The 26,533-nt window shown below is 42.5% G+C and overlaps 1 protein-coding gene across 2 annotated transcripts in view; it reads right to left on the minus strand.

Moving 5' to 3' along the window:
- The window catches only part of LOC311025250 (cell adhesion molecule DSCAML1-like), a 51,083-nt gene extending 26,041 nt beyond the window's left edge, over positions 1–25,042 (minus strand). Inside the window, exons 1-3 of one of the 2 annotated variants that reach the window (XM_084028088.1) lie at positions 24,529–24,586; positions 14,037–14,357; positions 11,494–11,640 (exon numbers count right to left, since the gene is read on the minus strand). In XM_084028088.1, coding sequence (XP_083884214.1) covers positions 11,494–11,640; positions 14,037–14,357; positions 24,529–24,571 — 511 coding nt within the window. In that variant the 5' untranslated portion in view covers positions 24,572–24,586. Of the gene's footprint in view, positions 1–11,493; positions 11,641–14,036; positions 14,358–24,528 lie in introns of both variants that reach the window. The other variant, XM_084028089.1, reaches the window with a different exon arrangement.
- Between the last annotated feature and the right edge of the window lie 1,491 nt (positions 25,043–26,533).

Below are 26,533 nucleotides of genomic sequence, written 5' to 3' on the forward strand. Positions count from 1 at the left end.
AACGTTGTCACAGAAAAATGTCCGACATTCTGATTTTGACGTTTGAAAAATCTCATTCTGTATCTTTGCCTTTTACCCCTGCTCTCAGCAGCAAGTTGCAGAGAAGAATTTGAAAGAAGGTGAGAAGAGAGAGGGGAGGAGGAGCGGATCAAAGACTTGCGACTGTCACAGAAAGAAGAAGAAAGAAAGAAGAAAAAAACGCAGTATATTCCGGAGATATTCTCTGCGGTGCTGGAATGTACTTGGTGCTCACAAGTGCAGACATGCCAGGCACAAACACACACAGAAACACCTACTGGGCTTAAAATAGGACAAAAAATATTTCCCGGCTGGAATGAAAAATAATAACTATGTTATAAAATTAGCACAGTGGCAGTGGTCCAGTTTTTCGCAGCAGAGAAATCTGTTAAAGCAGAAAATCAGCGCTGTTGGGCTGAATGACTTGATTTAGGGAGGAATGAGTGGAGAAGGAAGAAAAGACAGTAGTGGAGAAAAGCAAAATGGAAAGATGGAGGGTAAACTGTGGAGGAGATAACAGTCCGTGTCTGTGTTCTCCCCTCCTTTCAAACCTTTATGCAAAAAGGGGTGTTGCATCTGTATTCAAAGCGAGAGCCCACTCCACCCTTTCTTTGCTCTCTCCCCTCTCTCTGCTGTGTACATTAAAAGCCCAAGTAGAAGCAGGTGTCAGCCAATTAAAGATATACACTTTCCCGGCTTTTATTCTGCTACACACTTACTTAACATCTATGAATGGCACCCTCTTAACTCCTTTCAATTCACATTCAAAGCAGGTTTTATTGGCACAACTGATATATAACAACTAATTGTGCAATGGGAGCCCACCCCTGCTGCATCTCCTCCATAAAAGAGACTTTGTTAACACGACCAAACTGTTCAGACGGAGCACGAGTCACGCTGCCAGTTAAGACTAACACTGCATGAGCAATATCTGAATCTCGGCATTCAATTCTCTCCATTTCCCCTCTCGCTTCCTCTCTGTCTCTTGTTCATTTTCTGGAAGGGGGACGAGATGCAAGACGTAGAAGGAGCCGCAGCTCTGTCATGTTTTCATTAAAAAGCCACGCTTCACTGTCTAATCCTAACTGCTGTCCTCTTTCCTTACCAATTCTGACTGCTTACCTCATCTTTCAATCATGTTCTCCCTGCCCTGCCCCTTGCCACTGTGCTCTGTGGTGCACCGATTCCCCCTGAGTGGAGAGGATGTTGGAAAGTTGAGGACGGAGGTGAGGAGGGGACAAAGGTGGAGGTTGTGGAGAGGAAACGGGGGGATGAGAAAGAACAGACAGACAGAGCAGAGTCCAGTTTCCGCTGCGATGGGACCACGTCTCTTCTGCTTCACTTGACTGCTCCGTCCCAATTTGCCCTGTGTGACTTTAAACAGTAAACACTGGGGGAAGGGATGATGCGGAGGGGTGGGTGGGGGCAGCCTATCGAGAGGCTGAATGGCCAGTCGAGGACAGACATAAAACTGATCGTATGCAAAAGACTTCGTTTGCGTAGATTTAACTCGGCACGATGCTGCAGAGACGCCATGTTACCCCCCATAAACCCATCTTAACCAGACAGGCCGACGATGCTGCATAAAGCTAAATGGACCATCTCAGATAGAGGGAGCGCTGAGGAGATTAAGCATCAGTAGAAGCATCAGAGGAAACGAGGGATGGAGGGAAAGAGGGTGGGAGGATAGGAGAGAAATAGGGAGAGATGTAGAAATAGGACTCCATTATTCATGACGTGTGTTTCATGTGCTTGGTGACATCTGGGACAGCAGTGATAATGAGAGTCCCGGGAGAGAGAAACCACATACACACACACACACACACACACACACACACACACATCCCGATGCACCGCACTAACAGAAGTGTGCCACCATGGTCCAAACACCTACCCTTCAATTGGATATCCCATTAACTCCTACTGAACTGTTAATCACATGAGCACTTAAAGACTTACACACGAAAGTAACTGTTCTTTCAAATAAAGTCCGTCAAACTGAACACACGCTCCTTCACCTTGTTTTGATTTAGCAGTAGATAACAGGCAGAGTTGAATATACGTGTGTGTGTGTGTGTGTGTGTGTGTGTGTGTGTGATGCGGTGTACTCCAGCTTAGCCCATGGCCTCGGGCAGAGAGCTGCATTAGTGGGACTGAGTGAGCAGCCTGGTCCCTCCCTATTAGAGTGCTGGTGGCAGAGGAGTGTCACTGCCCAGCATGGAAGGGGAGAGAGAGAGAGAGAGAGAGAGAGAGAGAGAGAGAGAGAGAGAGAGAGAGAGAGAGAGAGAGAGAGCTTAACCGCTGCTACACACACACATTTATATTGTTTACCAGAGAGCACGGTTGAAATCCCTAACAGCACCTCAAATGACATACACTCAGAATCAAAGTATCAAATATCACATTTACCAACATTAAACCGCAGCCATCTACACCAGCGACCAGAGGCAGCTACTATGACTAATATGAAGATGATTAGTTCTTCTGCACAATCACAGACATCCTGTGGGCAAAGTACAGTGGTGGAAAGAGTACTTAGGCTCTATACTTACACAGAAGTAATACTACCACAATGTAAAACAATTCTATCACAAGAAAAAGCCCTGCATTACAAAACTTACAGAGTTAAAGTATTATAATCAGCAATAAAGTATTTGCAGTACCAAAACAGTATATAAGCAGTATTTTCATGTGTTTAACTAGTCAACAGGGAGCTTATTTGAACCACTATATACAGTTGGGTAGTTAAATCAATAACAGTGTCCTGAAATATTGCAAAGTAACCAATAGCTATATAACTACAGCTGTTCAAAGTAGTGGACTAAAAGTACAATATGTAAGTAGCAGAAAACATGAAATACTCAAGTACCTACAAATTGTCCCTCAGTAAATGTCTTTAGTAACGTTCCACTTGTAATCTGCTGAACAGGAAGAAGGTCTGGTCAGACCATACAATTTTGAAAAAATAATTAGTAGATAAATTGATATTGATAAATGAATGATACAATCATTGTGAGTCTCTAGCACCGCAAACATACAGTAGGCACTTAAACAAACCTGCATACTGTACTGTAAACGTTGCTAGACATCATATCGTCTACTGTAGAAACATCACGGCCGGCTCTGGGAAGAGGCTGTACGTATATAAACAGCTCATTCTTAGGGAACAAAAATAAAGCCAATCATCACCGCAAGGGAAATTCCTTGGCTATAATAAACTTAAATTTGGGAGTAAAAAGTTTGTTTTACTGCAATTTGCTCTGTTTCATCCCTACTGTAGATATGACACTGAATTGTTGTCTGAAGTCTTAAAAGGGTTTCATGGTGACAAGAAACAGAGCACAAACAACTCCCATGCTGTAACCATGTTGAATTATTGACTTGCTTACACATGATATTTACTATGTACATACTAACCCACAAACAACAGGCGAGGACCATCACAACCTTGTCCTCACACATTTCTATCACATATCTCAAAGCAGCCTCTAGATCTGCTTACCTCCATCACCTTCCCGTCCACTCCGTCAATCACGGCCCGCTGGGTTGATCTGGCCTTTATGTCTGTTTGGACAGCTAATAGTGAGGCGGATCAATAGGTCTGATTGAGAGGTCATGTAGGAACATGGCACTTGGATGACCACCAGGGATCCCATTTGATCTCTGATCATGTCTTCTCACAGTCCCCGGACAACCAGCTGCATTCACAGAAACAGCGTAAAAATGAAACCTTTCCTCCAGGGTCAGTAAAGCCTGAAATCTATCACTATATACAGGAATAAAGCACAATATGGAGTGGAGGGAAGTAAGACTACCTGATAGTAGAGATTACACTTTCCCTTACACCGAAATTACACAGAATGATACTTTTTATAATTACTATTTGTACTTGTCCCACATAATCGGATGGAATTTTGTTGACCACACTTAAAACCAAAAGCATGCGTTAAGAAATGTTACCACATGATTTGAGAGAAAATCTCTGCCTTTCATACCGAAAGACCCAAATAAAGACGAGAGGAAAATCTGAAGAAAACGTCTTGCTGCTGCTGTTGCGAGCTGCTGAGTAAAGAAGCATTTCCTTAAATACTATTTCTTAGTAGATCCTGCTGTAATCTCCTCACACTAATCCCTCTTTCACTAGCCTAAACAAAAGAGTAGAAGAAAGGGGAGGAAAGTGATAAAACCTCTTTACTGAAATCCTATTTCTTAACCCAATCCAGGCAACATAAACCCTCCGACTCTTTGACTCTTAAGCCTCGACACAAGCCTTCCTGCTTTCCTCAGAATGTTAGCAGTGCAGATTAACAACTATCATTCAGAGCCAGTAAATAGAAATTATTTGGTTAAATAAGATGATAAAATACTTACAATAAAAATCCCAGTGATGTGGCAATCACTCAGGAGCAAGACCAGATAATTTATAAATAAATGTATATGAAGATATATTATCATATTGATAACATTACACCTAAACAACAGTGTGTGTGCTTTTTATCATGTTAGAATTATCAAGTTGGAGTGTTGATAATGTCTTCAATTACTGTCAAACTTTACAACTCCTGAAGAGAATAATAATAATTCAAAAAAATTGTATATCATATTTCAAAAAGGTACAAGATGCTTTCCTGGGGATATAAAAAACAAGTTCCACACAAGTTAAAACTAACCCAACAAATCATTTTTTCCCTTCCTAGTTTATTACAACTCAGTCTTATTTTATCAGGTTTTTCCCTTTAGAGTAAATAATGACCTTTTAAGCCACATGATTAGAAACGTGTGAACCCAGACCAGATCTCCCAACTCTCACACGGCCTCACTTGAAGGGTGAGATGGTGGCCAGATTTCTGTCAGTGATGTGCTCACGGGGCTTCCCCATCTCTCCCTCTTACACTGATTGACACTGATACACTGATGCACTATAGCATGCTCATAGTGCATGTGTGTGAGAGCCTGAGTGTGTCTGATGGAGACACAAAGAGAAAAAAGGCAGGGGAGATCGGCGGCGATAAGAGTGTGTATTTTTCTGTTACGTGCACGTGAGCGGGCGTGTGTAGTAGTGTGTAAATAGTCAATAATAGCCGACACTTGTCAGCCCTCTGCTCTGTACACACAAAGCCTGTGGTTGAGCCATTGTTGAACTCCGCCTCTCCACGCCAGCCACCCCCCCAAACTGGGCCTCTCAAGCAGAGATAATTATGCCTATTGTGCCCCTTGCACACACTAACGCACACACACACACACACACACACGATTGTTTGTGCTAATTCACACACCCACCCACGCGCCTACTCAACCTCACTGAGTAAAAGATGGCTGCCAGCACCCCATCTGTTCCTGCCCAGCTCTCAGCACGCTGGGGCAAACGAGCGGGGGCAAACAAATCCAGAGAAAGTGAAAGGAGGAAGAAACTGCACAGCCAGCATTATTTAATTCCAAAACTTGATTTGAGAGGTTAAAAATACATTTCCATGTTTTGTTCATTCTTATATAGATGATTTGATGCTGGGTTTCAGCGGCATGATTTAGTCTAATGTCCCCACTAACCCCCATGGCCATGCTGTGTGCCATGTGGGGCAGAGGCAGGAGTGTGTGTGGGAGGGGGGGGATGGTGTGACACTGGAGGGTGGGGGTGACAGAGGGCAACAGTCGATGGGGTTATGTTCAATGAGCCCTGGGGACGCCACGTGTTCCCTGTCCTCCCCTGTCACACCACATCCTGCTGCACCCGGGCAGCCCGGCACAACAACAGGACAGCCATCACACAGCAGAGCCGAGCAGAGCCTTAATGTATCCTGAGTTAATGTTTAATGAGCGCTCCATATTCAGGCTGCTTCATGAAAACATTGAAAATGGCTTTATTGTGTTACTTTTGAGTGTGTGTGTGTGTGTGTGTTGGGGGCAGGCTTGTACATTTGTACTTTGCAGAAGCGAGTGTACGTGTACGTGTGTGTGTGTGTGTGTGTGTGTGTGTGTGTGTGTGTGTGTGTGTGTGTGTGTGTGTGTGTGTGTCTGTGTCAGACCAGTGTTTACAAGAGTCGGCTGTGTCCCAGACAAGTGTATCTATTAATGTATTCCTGCTCTGAGTGCAAAAGCACAGATTTACAAACAGACATCGTGTCCTAACACACCACTGCTCTCCATGACGTCCCTCTGCCTTTGTCACCTCTCTCCTCGCTGCACCTGTGCAGCACTTTATGAAACTAACTTTTTAATTACTGAGGAAAAACTGCAGTATCTTGTTTATAAAAACTCAATACATTTACACACAGATAGAGACCTAGATACAAAAAAGATTAGATCAGATAAATAGATGGACAGCATGTATAATCATTAGTTATCAAGGTCATCTCAATGTCATATTTATATTTATATACATATAGGTGCATATACTGTGTATACTGTATATGTAAGGGCCCAATCAGCAATTGACCATTTTGTCCATACTAGGGATGGCACAATATAGTAAAAAAAAAACAATAAAAAATAAGTTGAACGTGGTGAATTTCCATTATCAGGATAATTGTAAATATCGTCACGAGTGACTTGAAAAAGCACTCTAGGTTACCATCATGGTAGAGAAGTAAAGAAAATACCGGACACAAAAATAATAATTTTCCAAATTCATTTTTTTTCTTATTTATGGGAAAGGGGACCTTATTATTTTTGACCTTATAGTTTTTTTGTGTCACTAAAAAGCATAAGATGAGTCCTATCTGTGATGCAATAAAAATATTTATTTACAAACTGGAAAGTGATCCCGGTATGCTTTCGTGCCCTTTTAAGAGTTTTAAGCATATTTTGTTGATTATGGTGATAATATCGTGAATTGAAATTATTTTGGCCGGATAATCGTAACATGAAATCTTCATCTCATGCCCAGTCCATATGGTCAAAACCCCTTTATAACTCATGCTAGTAACTGGAGTGGACAACTTTTGAATAAACCACAATGTGCTCTATTAATGGTCTGTGACTTTAAACAGGACATTATTGTAAAAGTAACAAATAGCAAAATATCTGCATTCGCTTTGAACATCTCCACATACGCTTCTCTTCTCTGTTCATGGCAAATCATTTTTTAGGAAAACATTTTTTCTTTCATATTTAGCTACAACATTTAGCTGATTTATTGATTAGTCGACAGAAAATGTACTGGCAACAATTTTGATCATCTATTTTGTCACTTTTAATGATTTATATCACTATAAACTGAATATCAGGTGGATAAAACAAGATATTTGATAGCTCTGGGAAAATACAGGCATACCATAATCATTTTTCAGTCACAACAAAATAAATTGCAAATTATCACTAGTTGCAGGCCTAAATATAGTTGTCTTAATAAAAGTGGAGCACTAATCTTCAAACTCAAGTCACTGAAAATCAGTTTAGCTTAGTTACTGTAATTTTCTTATGCAACAAACTATTTTCCAGGTGTTCGGTGTGTGTGTGTGTGTGTGTGTGTATTTCTCTGTTAAACCGCTTGGCTTCCAGCAGGGACCCCAGAGGCAGAGGATTGATCTGTAATGTAGCCTGTAAGTGACCTCACCACCCGGTGACACCCATTAGGATCCAAGTTCACATTAAAGCCTGATGACTCAGCATTTACACACCGACAGGTTAAATCCACCTTACTAGATGGATAGGACAAGATGGAGGGGAGTTTAGAGAGAAAGACTACAGAGAATTGAGTATGAGTGGGTGAAATGTTTATGTGCAAGAACAGGTTTCTAATCTTATTTTTATTTTTTATCTCATCCATAAATGTAATGTTTTCTCTTCTGTAATTGCTTTTCAGCTCTGGGTTTTATGGGCATGTGTATCAAATTACTGTGCAAATACATAAACAAGTCCAAACTGTGTGGCAGGTGGATTAGATGAAGCATGGTTGGGCATCTTCTGTGGACCACCATGTGGCCGCAGCCATCTGCTGGTCCAGTCTCTCTTCGTCGGAGCCACTCATTAGCTTTCTGCTGGTTAGACTGACGGCCTCAAACTGCAAGCTGAATCTCTCTGAGTCCCACTGTTGTTTTTATTCCTGTCCACAAACGCTCCATCTCTCTCTGTCTCCGTTCCAGCTCTCCTCCTTCAGATCACTGCTCAGACTAGCAGGCCTCCATTGTCTCATGAGGGTCACACACACACGCATACACACACACACCCACACACACACACACACACACACACACACACACACACACAAAGCTTGAATACAGGGATGGCATAGGATGGGGAAGTAGAAGGGAAATAGGTCAGTCTGCCTACACCCCTCCCTCTTAAACCCAGTCACTGTCCTGGCCGGACAGGAAAGTGGGGCAAGGGGGACACACACACACACACACACACACACACACACACACACACACACACACACACACACGGCTCCAGATGGGGGACATGTGTGTTTGACAAAATGGAACCTGTTGGGGTTCAGAGGGCACGGCTGCTTCGTGTTATGTCATCAACTCAACCTTGAGACCCGTATGTGATCGTGCTACTGATCAGGGTCTACTCATAATGATTCCTACCTGCAAAGATGAACCAGATATAAAGTCAAGATGAAGTAGATGAATTTAAATTAACTTGACTTTAGCTCCTTTGTATTCAGATGGTGGGAAATCAGAGAGCAGACACACAGGTCTGTGGTGGCACAAACGTTGGTCTGCAGTGAGATGACTTGAATGCATCAATACTGCTAATAAGTCAATGTAAAAATTAAAAAATCTATATGTAAACAATAATTATGTATTGAAACTGATCCAGCACTAATTCTTCCTACGGACACTTGCAGCTGCGTTTTTTCCCCTTTTGTGTTACAACGATGCGACTAGTCAATCACAACCCAGAGTATTGTTTTTGAAATGTATAGAAAGTTCCGTGATGGTTGAATGCTTTGACTTGCTGTTTGCAGTGGATTTAAGCAGACAATGTCCCTTTTAACCAATACGATACCAGACAACATCCCAGTCCCAGGCAGAGCGTGCATCACCACAGAGACAGCTAATGGGGATTTGAACAGTATAAAAGACAAACAAGTCACTTAAATGTTATTGTCTGTCTTTCTTTGCTGTATATTTGACCGCTGAAACGTCCATGGCGTCTCCCTGCTTTATGCACAGTGCATGCTGGGAAAGGCCCAGGAACTGGACCGAGCACGTATGGAAAATTATGGAATTAAAGTTTTTGATTAAAAAAGACAGGCACATGTGTGCACAACCATAACATATATGGATTTACTCACTCAACTGCAACTCCTCCCACAGTGTTCCTTAAGAAAAGAAATAGTGACAGGCCAGACAAGCAACCGCCCAGTCACTCGCATGAAGAGAGCGCTCAGTCACAAAATCAATTTTAATTTTCACATCTTCATTAGACCTATCCAGACAGGCCTGGGCAAGAGAGAGAGAGAGAGAGAGAGAGAGAGAGAGAGAGAGAGAGAGAGAGAGAGAGAGAGAGAGAGAGAGAGAGAGAGAGAGAGAGAGAGAGAGAGAGAGAGAGAGGCAGGTGTTTTAAAGTAACTAGAAGAGATGGTTAACTGAGAAGTTGGATATCAGCATCAATAATGCTTCTCATTGGTCTTCTTATATAACCATGTGTCTACTGTATATTGATATTCACTGTATGTGTATATACGTGCGTTTACAATATTCAGATTATGAACTGTTCTGCAGACGTGTTATGTTTTAGAGGTTATGTTGCGGATAAGTGACTGCGTTGCTTGGCTGTAAGGTCACTGTGTTGATAAGCGCAGAGGTCGGGGTCAAGGTTGAACACGACCACACTGCGAGTGCTTGTTTTGTTTGTGTGCACCGCTGTCACAGGGAAAGGAAAAGTTCAGTGAGCAGCTCATCATGTTCAACATCTGATCCTCACACTCACTGCTCATCAACTGACCTATATACCCCTAATTACACACAGCAGCCTCCTGACGGTACACACAGAAACAACCCATAGATGAGAAAAAAACATAAATACACACACAGAGGTCTGGCACATCCAAACCAGACCAACTATGTAAAGGAAACAAAGGAAGTCATGTTGTCACTGTCAACCAAACATGATGTGAACTCCTCATCTAAAAAGCGGCTGCAGGGACAAGGTTAACGGAGAATCATTCTTGATTTAAAGAGAAACCAGTGAATCAGAATAGAGAAATAATAACATTTGTGGTGATCAATAATATACATAAAAAATCTCATTCAATTATTGTACAGAACCTTTTAAACTTTGATGTATAAAATATGATGATTTTGATAATGAAAGCTGGAACACGGACTGATGTTGGAGCAGAAAGACACTAAACATAAATGTAAGATCGGGGTTGAATACAAAGTGCATCACAAGCATTGTGGAGAATTGTGTCAAAATGTGTTGTTCCTTAATGTAGCAGTTACAAAGCACAGTGAAGCACTATATTACTGTAAATGAAGTTTTAAAAATACACTGAATATCTGAAAATAACAAACTACTGCAACCATGGTGCATGTGTATGTGTGACACCGTGTCTGTGTGTTTTCATACATATAATATAAAACACCATCTGCCAGGACCTGAGGCCGTTCTTGCCCTACTACCCTCCTTGCTTCTCTTCCTCTGGTTCATTTTTCTCCTCTACCTCTCGTCCCTCTCTCCCACATTGTTAATGCAAGCATTTTAAATGCAGACAAATAATCGTGCATTCATCACGGACATTCATAACGCATAATATATAATCATATAATAAAACACAAACAGACAAAAAGAATGAACACATTTTTCTCTCTCTTGTAGGCGCGCACACACACACACACACACACACACACACACACACACACACACACACACACACAAATGAGGTTAATGAAGATGAATGTGGGGGCACAGTCCTATTGACATCCTATGTCTCTAATTGTGCCACTGTTCTTCAAGGACATAGCGGCAAGACAAGCAGGGAGACGACAGGAATAGATCTCATGAGGAGAAACTGTGAAAAAGTCATGCAACTTGGAAGAGAGTTTGTCTAATGCAGTGTCAATCAGAATGAAAGGCCGGATTTGACATTAGGGGAGAAATTTGCACGTGATGAGATGTAAAAGCTGTGATGTGCAGAGAGGGAAATGTCTGTGAAAAGAGCAGGGGAGTGAGGGAGGAGAATTTGAGCAGGGAGGAAGGAGCAGGAGGAGGAGGAGGAGGGAGGAGGAGGAGGAGGAGGAGGAGGAGGAGGACCAAATCAGTGATGCAGAACAGTGAGCAGACAGAAGACACGAGTTAAGAGTTCGGTCAAACATATAGCTCAGCGGTGCATCAGCCATCCTCGCACACACACACACACACACACACACACACACACACACACACACACACACACACACACACACACACACACACACAGAACATAAAGACATTCCTAAATCCTATGAAATTAATCAACCTGCCCCCCCCCCCCCCCCCCCCCCCCCAGGATAATCCAGATTCACTCATGTAATTTCCTACCTGGTACGATGGAAACCGTGTCTCTCTCCCACGACACGACGCTGACGTACTCCTGCACGGCAGCTGGGATGAGGCACTTGAACACAGCCACGTTGCCCCGCATCGAGCGCTGGTCCGCCACCCGCACGGTGTAGGGCTCCCTGAAAACTACAAAAGCACACAAATCATATTGAGAAAGCTGATATGTCAAGCTTTAAAAGGTAGTATTATTACCTACTATTGGATAGTTGAGGTTGGTGACCCATGATGATGTTTTTTAGAATTTCTTTTAATCATAAATTGTATGTATTATTTGTAGATATAATCTACACAAAAGATCTCTCATCATCTATCCATAAAATGTGCTGACAATGAAAGAAAATGATGACGATGTCATCACAGTGTAAGTCCTTTTGTTCTGAGAGAAAAACAATAATCTACTTGTGTTAACACCATCAAACACAACACATCAATTATCACAGAACGCCACATTTATTCATTGGAAATTACTGGCTTTGTTGTTTGAACCCTTCTCGTTCTGCCTCTGCTTTCACCATAAATGGCGTGAGCCGCCATTAAGCGGGATAATCATGGAAATTATTTTCTAGTTTTGGCATCGCATTTTGTCCTGTTTTTGTACAGAACTTCATAAGGGGTGCAACGGAGTGAGCTGCACATTTAAAAGTAAACAGAAGGGTTATTGGTGCTTTAGTTTATGCAGGTTCATGCAATATTTTACACTCTGGTGAATGAGCAGGGACTCATTAGCAAAATCACATGAAAGCTAGGACGTATCTGAAGGTTGCTAAGAAACTGGTTTGGAATCCCTTCCCTAGTAACAGACACGATGACAGCGTGCATACATTCCTGCTGCAAGAGGGAAACACATGCAAGTGCACAGAAATTTACATCTTCTTTGAACAGATGAGATGAATAAAAAAAATCAACGCTATCAATGCTAAGTTGTTCTGAAATAATATGGATGGGGAGGGACGGATATGGAAGGATGAACTATCACTGATATATCCGTTTAGAAATTGTTGTTAGCCATAAAGGTGATTCAAATGGGACACCCGTTAATTATCGTTCGGTGGCAGGTCCATTTCACCACATTGGCCACAAGACTGAACCTCAAGTCAAAGCATCCACATCCTGTCTGACCGTAACCTGTCCACCAGAGCTGCCAGGGCCCGACAGAGGCCGCTGGTTGCAGGATGTTTGGTTCATGCTAATCCCTCGTCTCCTGAGGCCAGGCTTTTGGGTCATGTGGGAATGAAGGCAGCAACCGGCTGGCATGCAGCTCAGGGCCCTGGCTCAAATCCTTAACTTGGCGCTAGTATTAGTATTAGAATGAATATGAGTATTAGTTCAGGTCGGTGTTGGGAGGCAGAATATGAAAACAGATGTTGACAGCAGGAGGGAAGGGGGAGGGACCGACTGGCCTGAATGAATGATGGAAAGGGTGGGGGACAATAGATGCAGCGTTAACTAACATCCAGCTGCGGTTTGATGTAACTGTTTGGTGAAGTATCTCTGCTGGTTCTAGAGCTGCAGGAACGCAAACCCCCAGACATACCATTTCACTTCAGATGAGGTCTCGCTTATTAAAGTAGCGTCACACGGTCCAATCAATGGAAAGCACCAATTAGGTTTGTTAATGAGAGATAATTAAAGAAGTGTGCTGTGGCTATATTTAGTCCGGCACAAGAGGACAGTTTGAAGAACGAGGGAGCAGGGAGGAGGAGGAGGACAGAAAAGAGAATATGATGGCAACAGAGGCAGCTTCTGGTCAAAACGTCCAAAAATACACTACCTATAGTTTAGCATACATACCTGTAAAAGATATTTATAAGGTCTCTAACACTTAGAACTGTGTCTCCTTATCGCTCGGTGTGGAAATACTTTTCTCACATTGCAAAGCTTTAAATAAGCATTCCTTGAAAAATGTCCAAGTGGCGGTGAAGTTCTTGGTGGACATTATTGTAATGACCTTTTAAGAAGTAAAGGTATTGACAATGAGGATGATGTGATAATGTGATATAACCTACTGTCACACTATTTTCTCCTCATCTGATCAGGTTCATGTAAAAATCACATTGGAGATGCTTCTTAATTCTGAGCATTGTAGGGTTTGTGTTTGGGATTTCATCCTTCCAGATGGTGCCATGTCGTAGGTGGAGCTGAAGGGGTTATGTTGGTATAAAGTGCAGCGGTTCATCACCAGCTCAGTCAAATAGGTGTGAGCGAAGGCCGAGGCCTGGTGTAGTATGTGATGCAGATGTTCTCTCTGTAGACTGTGTTCTAGGTCAATCTGTGTTCAGGTCGAGACGGGCTATTTTAGGGCAGGTGATTTTGTGTGTGGGTAGGGCTTTTTGCAGCTGCCAATCACATCTGCTCTACTTTATGCTTTCACAACTGTCCCTTTTTATTCCATGCCTCATTATGTTTGTGTCTCACTTTGGCCTTGTGATCCATAACCACCTTTTTTCAACTCAATCTTTTAGACTGGTGAGTCTCGCTTTACTCTTAGGCCCACGCGTCCTTCCCGACGGGTCAGAACTCACCAGCTTTGATGCGGATGTTAGGGCTGCGGATCTTGCCGGCTTGGTTTTCGGCAGTGCAGAAGTAATCGTTGTCGTGGATGTAGCTGTTGTATGCGGAGGGCGAGAAGGGGTACAGTTGGAGGGTGCCATTGGCGTGCACGTGGCGGATGTGGGGCACGTCGTAGATGTCGTCGCCAGTGGCCAGGTACCACCGCAGTATGGCACTGGGGGTGCCCCCTGCTGGACAGGGCAGGGACACCCCCACCGAGCTGGAGTAGGTTACCCTCTGCAGGGAGGCATTCACAAAGTACAGCCTGGTGGAGCCCACATCCTCACTGTGTACTGCGGGGACAAAAGGACAACACAACATCAATTAACAGGCCGAGGTGGAGGTGAGTGGTTCACGATGATCACTCACTCAATACGGTGTGGAACCACTAGCAACATTCCAATGCCACTGGTTTGAAGCAATCGGCATCACGTTAACGGACACTAAAATGGACAGAGTGGGAATGTCCTTCAAATGTGTTGCAAAATAATCATAACAAATATATGTCAAATGTCCAGCTGCAAACATCAGTCATGTGATCCAGAAAGCCAGGGATTTGGGCTAAAGCCTATGATGGTTTAGATGGATCGGAGGGAGGAGGAGCCTGTTACCTCCGTACAGTGTGCACATACACAAACAAAGACAGAGAGAGGGGAACTCGATGATAGGTTATGTGATTGGAATTTCTATGCCAGACGCAGAGATTTAAGTCTATTTAATCTCCTTACATATTTAACACACACACACACACACACACACACACACACACACACACACACACACACACACACACACACACACACACACACACACACAGGAATGTTCTTCATTGACACTCAGATTAAACACATACAGCTCCTGCAGAGAAAAGAAAGTGAAAAAGGAAAAAAAGGGGGGGGGGGTTGAATTATGGGTCATAAAAGGTTAGATTAGAAGAGAAAGAATATGTGGGGAACACTGCTGACGGACAGATGTGGATGTTAACCACCACTGCTTCTAAATGATATCATCTAATACACATCACCCCACCACATATTCACCCTTAGTTTAGTTCAGCACCGAAGTCTGTAAAACATCATGGAAGATACGAACAGAAACTGATGGATTAAGAATGTTGATCCACAAAAGCATACTTGTGTTAAATGTTGTTTTTTTTACAAAATGGATCCAATTGACATTTCCTCATTTCTCGCTATTAAATAATGTTTGTTAAAATTAAGGTATTTACAATATTTACTAGCTTATATGAATATTAACACGTTCAGTGGTATAATCTATGTTTGAATACATTGATATTGCATTTTTGATTGTTATAGTTCAATGATTAATTGTTTAACTATCACTGAAAATGTCACAAAATCTTACTTTTCACAAAGCTTGGGGGTTTCAGTGGTGATATGAGGTTTTTATTTTGTAAAATGGTCTGTGATCTTTTATACTTAATCCATACACATGATCATTAGTTAATTTCATAAACTGTGGTTACGAAACAGACCTGATGATTTCTTCTATCCTGGAATCATGCGGTGAAGAGAGCAGTCCAAGCTCTGGGACTCAAATGTATTCTAAAATATAAAAGGTGTGTTCATGGTCAAATATGTCCCAGTTCAGCACAGAATGTTGCCGAAATATCATGAAAAATAGATATCGAGATAGGCTTGCAAAATGGATAACACACACAGTAAGAATGATTATTATGCTATTATCTTTTTAATTATTTTTGGAAATCGCTTAATTATTTTTGGTCTGTAAAATGTCCAAACATTGTGAAGAATGCCTTGTGGCCAAAGTGATGTCATCAAATGTGCTTGTTTTTTCTGACTAATAATCCAAAAAGGCTTTGACCTGTGGTCCATCATCTGTTTTCCAACTTTGTAATAACAAAAACAAATTTATAAGGCCAATTTAAATAGCAGCGGTATGTCCAATCACAGCTTCTCTTGCATGGCGTACAAAGACAGTATTATGCTTCATGACACAGAGGGACAGACATTTTTAGTATCTGCAGATAGAAGTTTCAATAATAATCATTACATTATTCGTCATTATAAGCCATTTCTTTAAGATGGTGACAAACAAAACAGTGGACAATAAGACAGAGCGGTGAACACCCACTAGTAAAGATATAGTGGAGCAATGTTGACCTGAGCTTTGTTTACAATGCTGGGCTGGTCAAGTTGCTTTTAGTGCCCGTTCGTGTATGTGAGCGTGCCCCGCTAGCTAGCTCAAGGCTGGCGCTCTGCACCGCTCTCATATGGCGGGTACAGCCGTCCCAACCGACAGTGCCATACCCCTCAGGTAAACACTGTTATCTCTGCCAGCACGCTTGCCATAGTTTGTACTGTTGGTGCCGTTAGCACCCGTTGCTACAAGCCGCAGACTTAGGCATCACCATGTTGACAGCCACTGAGAGGCAATCGAAATGCTCCCAAACTCGTATTATGCAGTTTGTGATATTGTTGCAGGAAATCTTACAGTCCATTAGATATGCCCAAAGGAGGACTACAGCTAGACACAAGAAATCAGGAATGAGTACAAATATTATATCCGACCAGTTAAGGCAATGTCTTGAATGAAGCATGGCTTTAAGCTATAGGTGATGGATACAGAAAAACCATCAACATTGTCAATGTGATGAGTGACAATAAGCTCAGTGCACCAGATCAAAAGAAGATGCAGTGACCTCTTCATCCAGGAGGGTTCATTAGTAACTCCAGCTTCCTTTCAAAGAAGTGCTACTATCCCGAGTAGACTAGAGTTTGATAAAGCTGGGCAGAATGTTACAGATGGTGTATGAAAATGTGTCTGGCAGTCCAGTGGTGGGCTGCAAAAACCAGGTCAGACTCCCTCCCCTCTGCAGATTACTGATAATGGCCCCTGAGCATAAAGCCCATATTAAAGATTGCAATATCTATAATCTCCCAATGGGGGGACAGGACTAAAGTGGAGGAGTGAGGGGGTCACCCTGAGAGCTAGGGGGGCTGGGCAACAGAAGAACCTCTCATACAGTAGATTATATGGCCTGGGGGCCTGGCCACTGGTGGGCTGGGGAGCACTGGGACTGATGGAGCGGGAAGTGGAATAGAAAGGGGATCAGAGCAAACTCCCACCACTCAGTGCCTGTCAAAACCAGGCAAACCACACACACACTTGACACGCATACACATAAACACATACACGGTCCTAAAGCTGCTCTCAGCGCTCAGTCACACTGGGAGGAGACAGAGCGGGTTGCCATGGTGGCAATGGCACTTGAAAGCTGTGACTGAATAAAAAACAAAACAATGCGACAATTTAACCTAACAACAGTGACCCACTGAAGAATCTATATTTAGTACTTCAAGTCACCAAACCTCAAATTCTGTCACACTGTCTCAAAAAAGTGCGGGTTGCAAAAAGAAAAGAAAAAAGCTGCTTAAATGAGCAAATGTTTAAAGATTATATTATAATAAGTGTGTATACCCGACACTTTGGTAAAACTAGTGTGTAAATGCCTGAATCTCCAGCAGTGGTCAGTCAGCGAACAGGGTGAAAAGCTGCTGTTAGATACCACCTGTGTCAAACTGTATAGCCAGCTTGTGGGCCAGAAAACGAAATACTGCATATACCAACTGTGAGACTGTGCTAAACAATGGTGGCTGTATTTCTTAAGGAAACTTAAGAAAGCAAAATTCACGTGACAAGTTCTTGTTAACTTTTCCTGAGGAGCAAAAGATGGTATCCTGATTGGAAACATAACAATACTGGCATGGGATGTGCATGACCCAGGACAGGAGGGCTCTACAGCGGGTTATTAAAACCGCCCAGAACATCATTGGCACTCCTCTCCTGAGCATCAGTGATATTTGTGACAAGGGGTGCCTGCGGAGAGCCCAAAGGATATTAAAAGACAATACCCACCCCAGCCACAGCCTGTTCACCCTGCTGCCGTATGGCAGGAGAAACAAAAGTATCAACGGCAGCACCCTTCAGAGCAGCTTCTATCCTCGGGCTGTGAGACTCCTAATTTCATCCTCTACCATTCACCGTATAATCAATTTTTTTTGGTTTGGTGTATTTTCTCTTATATAGCCAAAATGTGACTACAGACTGCATTTTGTTGTAGAATGACAATAAATTGAACTTTGAACCTAACTACATCTTTATGGCTGAATCCAAATGAAATGTCATTCTTTCATTGGTGCCACTCACTCTAACGCTCAGCTTTTCAAGGCAATAAAGGGTAATACATAAATGTCATATTGATATCTAGTATGGCAAGTGTCACCTTTTCCTGGTTTTAACTCCTCTATTACAGTAAAGTGGTGTAACTTTCTGAATTAACCAGACTGTTCTTGTTGTTTGATTATTAGTCTTTACCCACTTAGTCATTTTTATCCACATTACGGATGAGCATTCATCAAAAATCTCATTGTGGGACATTTTCTAAAAGCAGCAATGGTCAACCTTACAATAAAGTTGCATTATCAATAGTGAGGTATGAGGTCATGATATTTGCTATACTATCAGATATTATACCTGCAACACGCTGCCATGATCACATTTTGACCACAAGTACAAGTTCAGAGTAGACAGTAGGACCAGCACAGGTGTGTTTAATACCATTAATGATGGCCACATGCCACTTAGGGGAGGTCCCGGTAGCCACCTCATCACCCTTTCAGCGGTAACCATCCGCTAGCGCAGACAAAAGCGGCGGAGGCAGCTAGCAATTAGCGGGGCACGTTAAAATACACCTGCTCTGCTGGCCCGACCACGAAATCCAGTTTAGGCGAAGAGAAGCGACGCCCCGCCTTACTCCTCCTCTGACTGGCTGTTATGCGTTGGCTTCGTTGATTGGATTGGCTAGATTTTGGCATGAGGAGTGAGATTGGTTAGGAATGGACAACGCGTTGGAAAACTCACAACGTGTGTAAACCTCTTCGGCTCAGCTAGCTACTAGACGTATATCTTTACATTGAAATAGATTTTTCTATATTAATGCTCACATGCTGTTTATGAAACCTTTGACATAAACTTAAGTCCTAATTCATGTTTATGTCATCTAACCACCATTTAAATGTTGTTTGTGTTTGAAGTTTAATTACCACCTGCTAGAATTAATAGAGATCTTTCTGGAAATGGGTAAGATATATATTGATTAGTCTTGACACTGAAATACCATGAAAAGCAGTGTAGTTAATATTCTATCGAGTTGTTTTAATAATGTTTTTTCACTAATGCAGATGGCAAATTTATTGGACATGTTATTATAAAAAATATTATAGAATTTGAATTCAAGAAAATGGTCCCTTGCTTTTTTGTCCACCAGGTTTGCATTGGCACAATAATCTAGTCCTGCAAATCAATTGACCTTCATTCACAATTAATATGTCGATTTAATTTTAATTAATTGCTTTATTTAGACTTTGCAATTGCAATTATTTAGACTTGTCAGAAAATAGTAGGATAAAGGCAATCATAAGAATCCTAGGTGAGGTCTTCACAAGTCTTGTTTGGTCTAACCAACAGTCCAAAAAAGTCAAATATATTCTGATAACAATGACAGAAAACTGAGAAAATCCTCCCATGAGAGAAGCTGGAAACAGAGAATGTAGAGAAACAATAAATCAATTGTCAAAATAGTTGGTGATTCATTTTCTGACAACTGACAAATATTAATTAACTAATTATTATAGCTCTACATGAATCTATGCTGATTACCTAATAGAAATGCTATGAAACCTGCAAGTGGGCTTTAACAATTTGCAGCAACTGTATCCCATGCAGATGGGGCCCCTGTTCATTTAACACCACCTTTCTCGGTGATGCATATCCACAAAGATCTAACCCCAGCAGCGTGTGGACCGTCAGTTCCCCTGATAGCAGTATTGACCAAAACTGTAGGGGTTCCCGTGCTGCTGCAGATCACCTGTACCCAGGAGGCTTCATCAACCTCGTTCAGACACAACACCAGAGAGAAAACCAGCCCTCACTGGAGGGTGTTGGGACACTGACGGCGCCGCTGGAGCTAAGCTTAGGCTGTCAGAGTCGCAGTCACTATTTTATACATCCTGCCAGAGAGCCATGCATGAATATGTATGTCAGAGAGGCAGAAGTCATAACCTATGCAAGGTTTCATCATGCATAATGCAGCTGATCTACGCCTCTCCAGGATGTGAGTGTGCACAGGAGTGAACACGCACACACTGCGCTCCAAACTGTATTGTGATGAGGAGGTAAACAAACCCCAGAACCCCCCAATGTTTCACATACACACATTCTCACACCCAGAGTGCAGGGCCCAACCAGGAGCAGAATACCTCCACATGTTCCACCTCTATATTCTCTCTCTCCATCTTTCCAATCCTTTCTCATGGTAAAAATCATTTTCCCAGCATTTCATTTTTATTGGATTTAGTGACACAAACCAGGTAAAGGTCAAAAGTAGGGTTCAACTTAACAGAGACCAGACATGCACATCAGCACGTGAACTGTCCAAAACCTCTCCCTTCCCTACTCGAGTGCTTGCAATTTTGGAAACAGCTTAATTTCCATCCAACTTCGGTTTACAATGCGTACCCGTCCTGCCACCTCGCCGTCACTCATCCTTCAGGTGTTTTGGGGACAGAAAGTTGCAAGTGGTGTTTTTGATGAGAGGACTGAAACTGTGCATGGAAACATGCAGCAGCAGTGGAGGAGGAGATGCACTGAGGGTGTGAATTGAATGTTGGTGGGATGCTTGGGGATGAAGATAGGTGTAAGCTCACGGATAATCCTCAGGGGTCTGGCATAAGTAGGTGGCTGATGGGTGGAGAAGTAGGGGTTAAGGTTGTCGGGGTTACATCTAATCAACGGAGGGGTATCAGGGATCCCCACCTACTGTCTTTCTGTACACCCCTTCTCCAACAATCTGCTCTACACCCCACCCACCACCACCACCACTAACACCCCCCCTCCCCTATCCCCACCCCCCTGGCCTGTGCTGTGTCAGTAAAAAAAAAGTGTGCTACTTCAGCAGTCCCCTGGGACCTGCTCCCCCTCACATCAAAGCAGCCAGTTTCTCTCTTAATGTGAATATCAAATCTGTGGATCACAAGTCCCGGCACAGTCTGCATAAACTGCCCCTCCCCCAACCTTTAATTCTGCCTAGTGATGAGGGAGAGAGAGGGAGGGGAGTTACTGCGAGAGGAAGCGATGGAGGGAGGGAGAGATGGAGAGAGAGATGGAGAGAGAGAGAGAGAGAGATCCAACAAAAACAACTACTTGCTTCAGAGATTTGACATTTGCTGAACGCACCCTCCTTCTGAAAATGTGCAGCCCCAGCATCCAATAAATTTTGGAGGAGGTCTGGCTCAATTTAACAGTTCTTGTTGAAAAAAAAAAAGTCTCACTGTCGACAGTGTTCCTTTACATTTTTTTTATTTTTTTTTTATTTTGTTGTTGTTATTTGAAATGATTAGTTCTTATTCATAATCCCGTTGGGTTTTGTAATAGATTTAAGGGTGAATGGGAGAGCAGGGATGCTAGTAACAGAGCTGTGACATCCTATTGGTGGGCTGGGAAGAGCAATGAGCTCCGATTCTCTGCTGACAGGCTTACACCAGCACACTTTGCCCACCGTTACGAACCAACATTCATCAAACTGTGCGTGTGCAGATATTTTTGTCTTTGTTCATTTGTGAAGAATAGCTGACAATTGTGCTATTAAATTATATTTATCTGCTGGCTTTCAGAGGGAAAGATGTACGTCAAGTTGTTTGATCAATTATCAGACCATGGTATTTTTTATTTAAAAATAGCCAGCAACAGTCACGTCATAAAATATTTCTATATTTCATATTACTATTGAAGCACAGTTCCCTCATTATAAATGAAAAAGTCAGAATCATGTATCCTAAACCCTGAAAGCACCAAATTGCAACAAAAATCCCACTGAGAGCTGGGCACTTCTCCTTTAACCCTCTTTAAGATGGGTGTTTTTGTAAAATTAAATAATGCTGGGTATCAGCCGGTAAAAATGTAGGCCTGTGCCCTGCCTGAGTAATGATTGGCACCCCTGTGGACCACACAGCTCTGTCATTGAGTGGTGCCTATAGCTCAGATTGCAGCTTTAATTGTGCAGCCTTGCACACGGCAGCACAGGGAATTAGACTGGGGAGGGAAGGAGGGGGAGGGGGGATTTTTTGCATATTTCTATTTGTAGCGGGTGAGCAGTGGAGAGGACAAAAGTGTGCCAGGGTGAGGGATCACCTTATTGCTTTGAATTAAAATTCAAGTTTGAATGTTACACATTTTTTTATTTTGAGTTAATGAATTATATTTTAAATCCAAAGTGCAGAATAGGCCCACAGCAGGCCTGTATGTTAAAGTGGATTTTATTCACTGCAAATTAATCCACAATTAAAGTAAATACAGTCTGTGAATTTACAATGATAACGAGAAGAAAACTGAATTTTTTGGTTTAGAAAGTATTAACCCCGGGTTCTAAAGGTACCCATTTAAAAAAACAATACAATAATTGTATCAGGTAGAATATTTGAAATTACTGTAGAACAATCATAGCGTGCTTTAATTGGTTAACAGCATCTTTAAAAAAAAATAATTACCATTAATTACCCTCCAGCCTGATTGCTTCCTCAAGCTGAGCTGGTTTTAAAAATATGGACATTTGTAAATTTGTAAATGTATTTTAAGAATCGTGTGAATAAATAAATGAGTGAACTTCCGTTTTGCTCATGCAGAAATAACATCCAAAATGTGTCCAACGCTTAACAACCAAACCAACAGGGGTGTCCCCGTCACTTCCCCTCCTCCGCGCGCCTGCCAACACACACACACACACACACACACACACACACACACACACACACACACACACACACACACACACACGCGCGCCATGACGCACGGGCTGGCACACGCGCGAACACGTCCGCGGGGTCCAGGTGGGCTATTAGCGAGGAACATGACCGGGCAAGTCTATAATCTGCACCCACGGCCCTGGAGTTTCTCATTTGGTGAAATAAATTTGCGCATATTAATATGATTCCGCAAAACCCGGAGATGCTCCGAAATCACAGGTTTCAAGTTCAATAATTGATTTAAACCAATAGCATTTTTTTTTTTTTTGGAAAACGTAGGGAATTTAAGAGAGTTGAGAGGAAAACACATGGACACAAACACGGGCAGCACATATGTAACTAATTGTTAATTGATATAAGACGATATTTGAAAAAAAAACAAAAAAACAAAAAAACAAGAGGCATACCCAATGAGGGAAAAGCCAGAACTTAAGATGGCCTATTTGAATCACCTCGTTTGCATCGAGAACAGCCATATTGGCAGACTTTTTGCTAAATAAATGCCCAGCCTCTCAGGCCTGTGCTAATAGGACGGATAATATGTAAACATGTCTCCAAACAGACTACAGGCTACACAAAGGCCTAGAAATACTCTCGCGTGGAGATAGTGTTGAACGCATTCTCTATTTTCGACGCAGATTTATTAAGGATTATTATAATGCACTTTAATAGCAGCAGATCAACTTTGCAGTAGGGATTTACTGCATATACGGACCAATATAGAAGCCATTTAAACAAATAACCCGTCTCCTTTATTTATAAACACATTTAAACAAAAGGAAGACATCTAGAAGACTAGAATATATTAAATAATTAGGACAAATCTGAATGCACCAATTATGGCCTTTGTGTAAAGAGTGGCTCTGTTAAACTAACAAGGCTGTTGTGAAAAAAATATTAATTTGCCAAAAGGGAAACAATTTGTCATCATACAGAAACATTTTTTAAACCCGCCAAAATCTCGTCCTAAATAAATAAGAGCATCTCTGTGGAATGGAGCGCTTGTGCCAAATATAGTCCACGAAAACAGCTGCAATTAGCAAAGGCTGCACAATGAGAGCATCCAGGTATCAAAAATCACGAGAATCCCCATCCAAACTTTACAGGACTGCCTCATTTCGAGATAATTTGGTTTTAAACTGCTCATCAATTGATATAATGGCAGGCCCATGCATGTTTTCATTTCTCTCTCACCCTCCCTCTGTATGTGCACCTCATTCTCCCTATTCAGCCATTTTACATATTCATAACCGGAGTTGGTAATGCGAAAAAAAAAATCCGTGCTATCAGCAGCATCTGAGGCCGCTGCATAAAACCCCCAAAACGGCCAGGTAAAAAAAAAATCAACCACCTCACACCTTTACTTTCATAACATTTCCACCAGTTCAGCTCCAGCAGGTTTACACATTTGGATTTCCATAATCATTTCCAATCAATTCCTCATCACAAGGCTTCCGATGACACATCAAAGCGCGAGCCACACGTCTCAATCACCACCACGAATCAATTAAGATTTCGATTAATTATCACTTTTCACTCAACTTTAAGCACAGTGACACTCCAGCGCTCGCTGCACAGAATTTGAAATATTTCAAGCATTTTTTTCTCTGTGTGCTCTTACCTTCTTGGACAGAGTACAGCAGGAGTAAAGTTACAAGCCACATGCCATAAATAGCAGGTATATTCTTCAGGAATATTTGGCAATCCTGGCAGGTGTGAGGCGCGGTTTTTTGGCCAGGCGGGTCTCCGTGCTGGACTGGCGACTGTGCTCCCCGGAGGTCTCTCCAGCCCTGCTGCCCCGCTAAGCATGGAGGGGAAATGAGAGGCGCCTCAGCCCCGCCCATGTCCCCTCCTCTCTTCCCAATACTACTCTGCATACAAATCCATCCTCCATACACTAATCAAACACCGCAGAACGACGGGCCACGGCGAAGCCGAGGGCTGGTGTGAGCTGTGCAGTGGATGTTGGTCCAGTTGGGTCCAAACTGCCAGTTTGTGTGAGCCGTGGAGCCGCGCACACAGATCTGGTGCACCTTGGAGAGAGCGCACCCACCTGTGCGCCCCTGATGACCGCGGTTTTTTTTTTTTGCGCAATAAGGATCTACAAAAACCCGCTCAGGCTACAGCGAAGATCTAAAAATGTATTAATGTCTTTTCCTGTGAGTTTGGGCCTTAATCACGGGGACGTGGAGCTGCAGCGCAGACTAATGAATGTTTTTCTTTGTCTTTCGGAGCCGTGGAGCGCGCGTAGACATTTGCGCACAGATATGCACTGCAGATAGAGAGCAGGAGAGAGAGAGAGAGAGATAGGGGGGGGGGGGGGGGGGGGGTAGCGGGGTTTGGGGCATGACACTTTCAGGGCACAGCAGGTGAATCAAACCCATTATACGAAGGTTTCAGTGAATCCTTTAAGCGCAGTGAGCAACTTTCTGTATTGCTATTTCCCCATTTCTCCCGCTGTCCGTTGCGCTCCCCTGCATACGCATACATTATAGCACGGTAAGTTGCAGGGCACTCCCAGTTCATTTGAAGTCACTGTGGATGCCAACCCTTTAGAGACCAGTACAACCAAACTATCATCACGTGTTTTAATTGTACATTTCATTCTGTATCATTTCCGGCAAAACGTTGTCTGATTGATGGACTCACTTTAATGACGTAACACTGCTGTCACTCACGCCTTTATACAAGCCTGTACACATGAAAACTTCACACAACAGGCCCTGAGCTTGGCAGGCTAAGTGAAGCTGAAGCACTGAAAAAAAGAATACAATTAGCAACAGAGATATGCATTTCTGCAATGAAACTATTTCGTATTCCTTTGATGTTGATCGTCTTATATGATCCCAATCATCGCTCACAAGTCAAATAAAGCTCAGACTCTTAAGGGATTAAAAGTGTTCTGCCCATCTTTAGAAACACAAAATGGCCTAAATCAATAGAGTAGATATCCAGACACGTGTAGGCTCGTGGGTCAGAGGTCACCCAGTGAAAACTCGGTTGTCTTTGAACTTAAAACGACTTGAAGAAAATGTCAGCATCACCTTGTCTCCTCTCCGCGCGGCGCTGCTGCTGCAGCTGCGGTCCGGTCCGTCCGGAGGCTCAGCCTCTCACGCCTCCGTGGCTCACTGCTGACCTCTGCTGGTTAGACTGGCGCTTGCACATCTCTGCACAATTATTTATTAGTCATATCATCCTGCGAATGTGATTATTCTTGTGGCATTTTTGTTTATCTTACTTTAAAAAAGAAAATATATATATATATATTATTTATATAAATCCAAGTAAATGCACCAATAATAGAAATTTGACACAAAAATGTATGTCTGATTTCCTTTTTTATGTAATTCCATAAACAATGCTGTGTGGCATAGAGAGAGGAGCATCAACATGATGAAATATACTTACAGGATGAAGCTATCTAAGGCCCCATGTACAGCATTTTATTTTTGCACATTCCTTTGTGCAAAATCACTTCGGCATGCAGGGATACAACATGTTTTATTGCATAATTCATGTTTTGCCAATGGCTGAACCTGAATATAACAACTCCAACCAATAATTTGATCACATGATCCCTCAGTCCACCCCTCCAAATATCAGAAGGGCTGAGTGTTGCAGTCTAT

The sequence above is a fragment of the Eutrigla gurnardus genome (assembly GCF_963514095.1).
Source record: "Eutrigla gurnardus genome assembly, chromosome: 15".
In the NCBI taxonomy this organism is placed as follows: domain Eukaryota; kingdom Metazoa; phylum Chordata; class Actinopteri; order Perciformes; family Triglidae; genus Eutrigla; species Eutrigla gurnardus.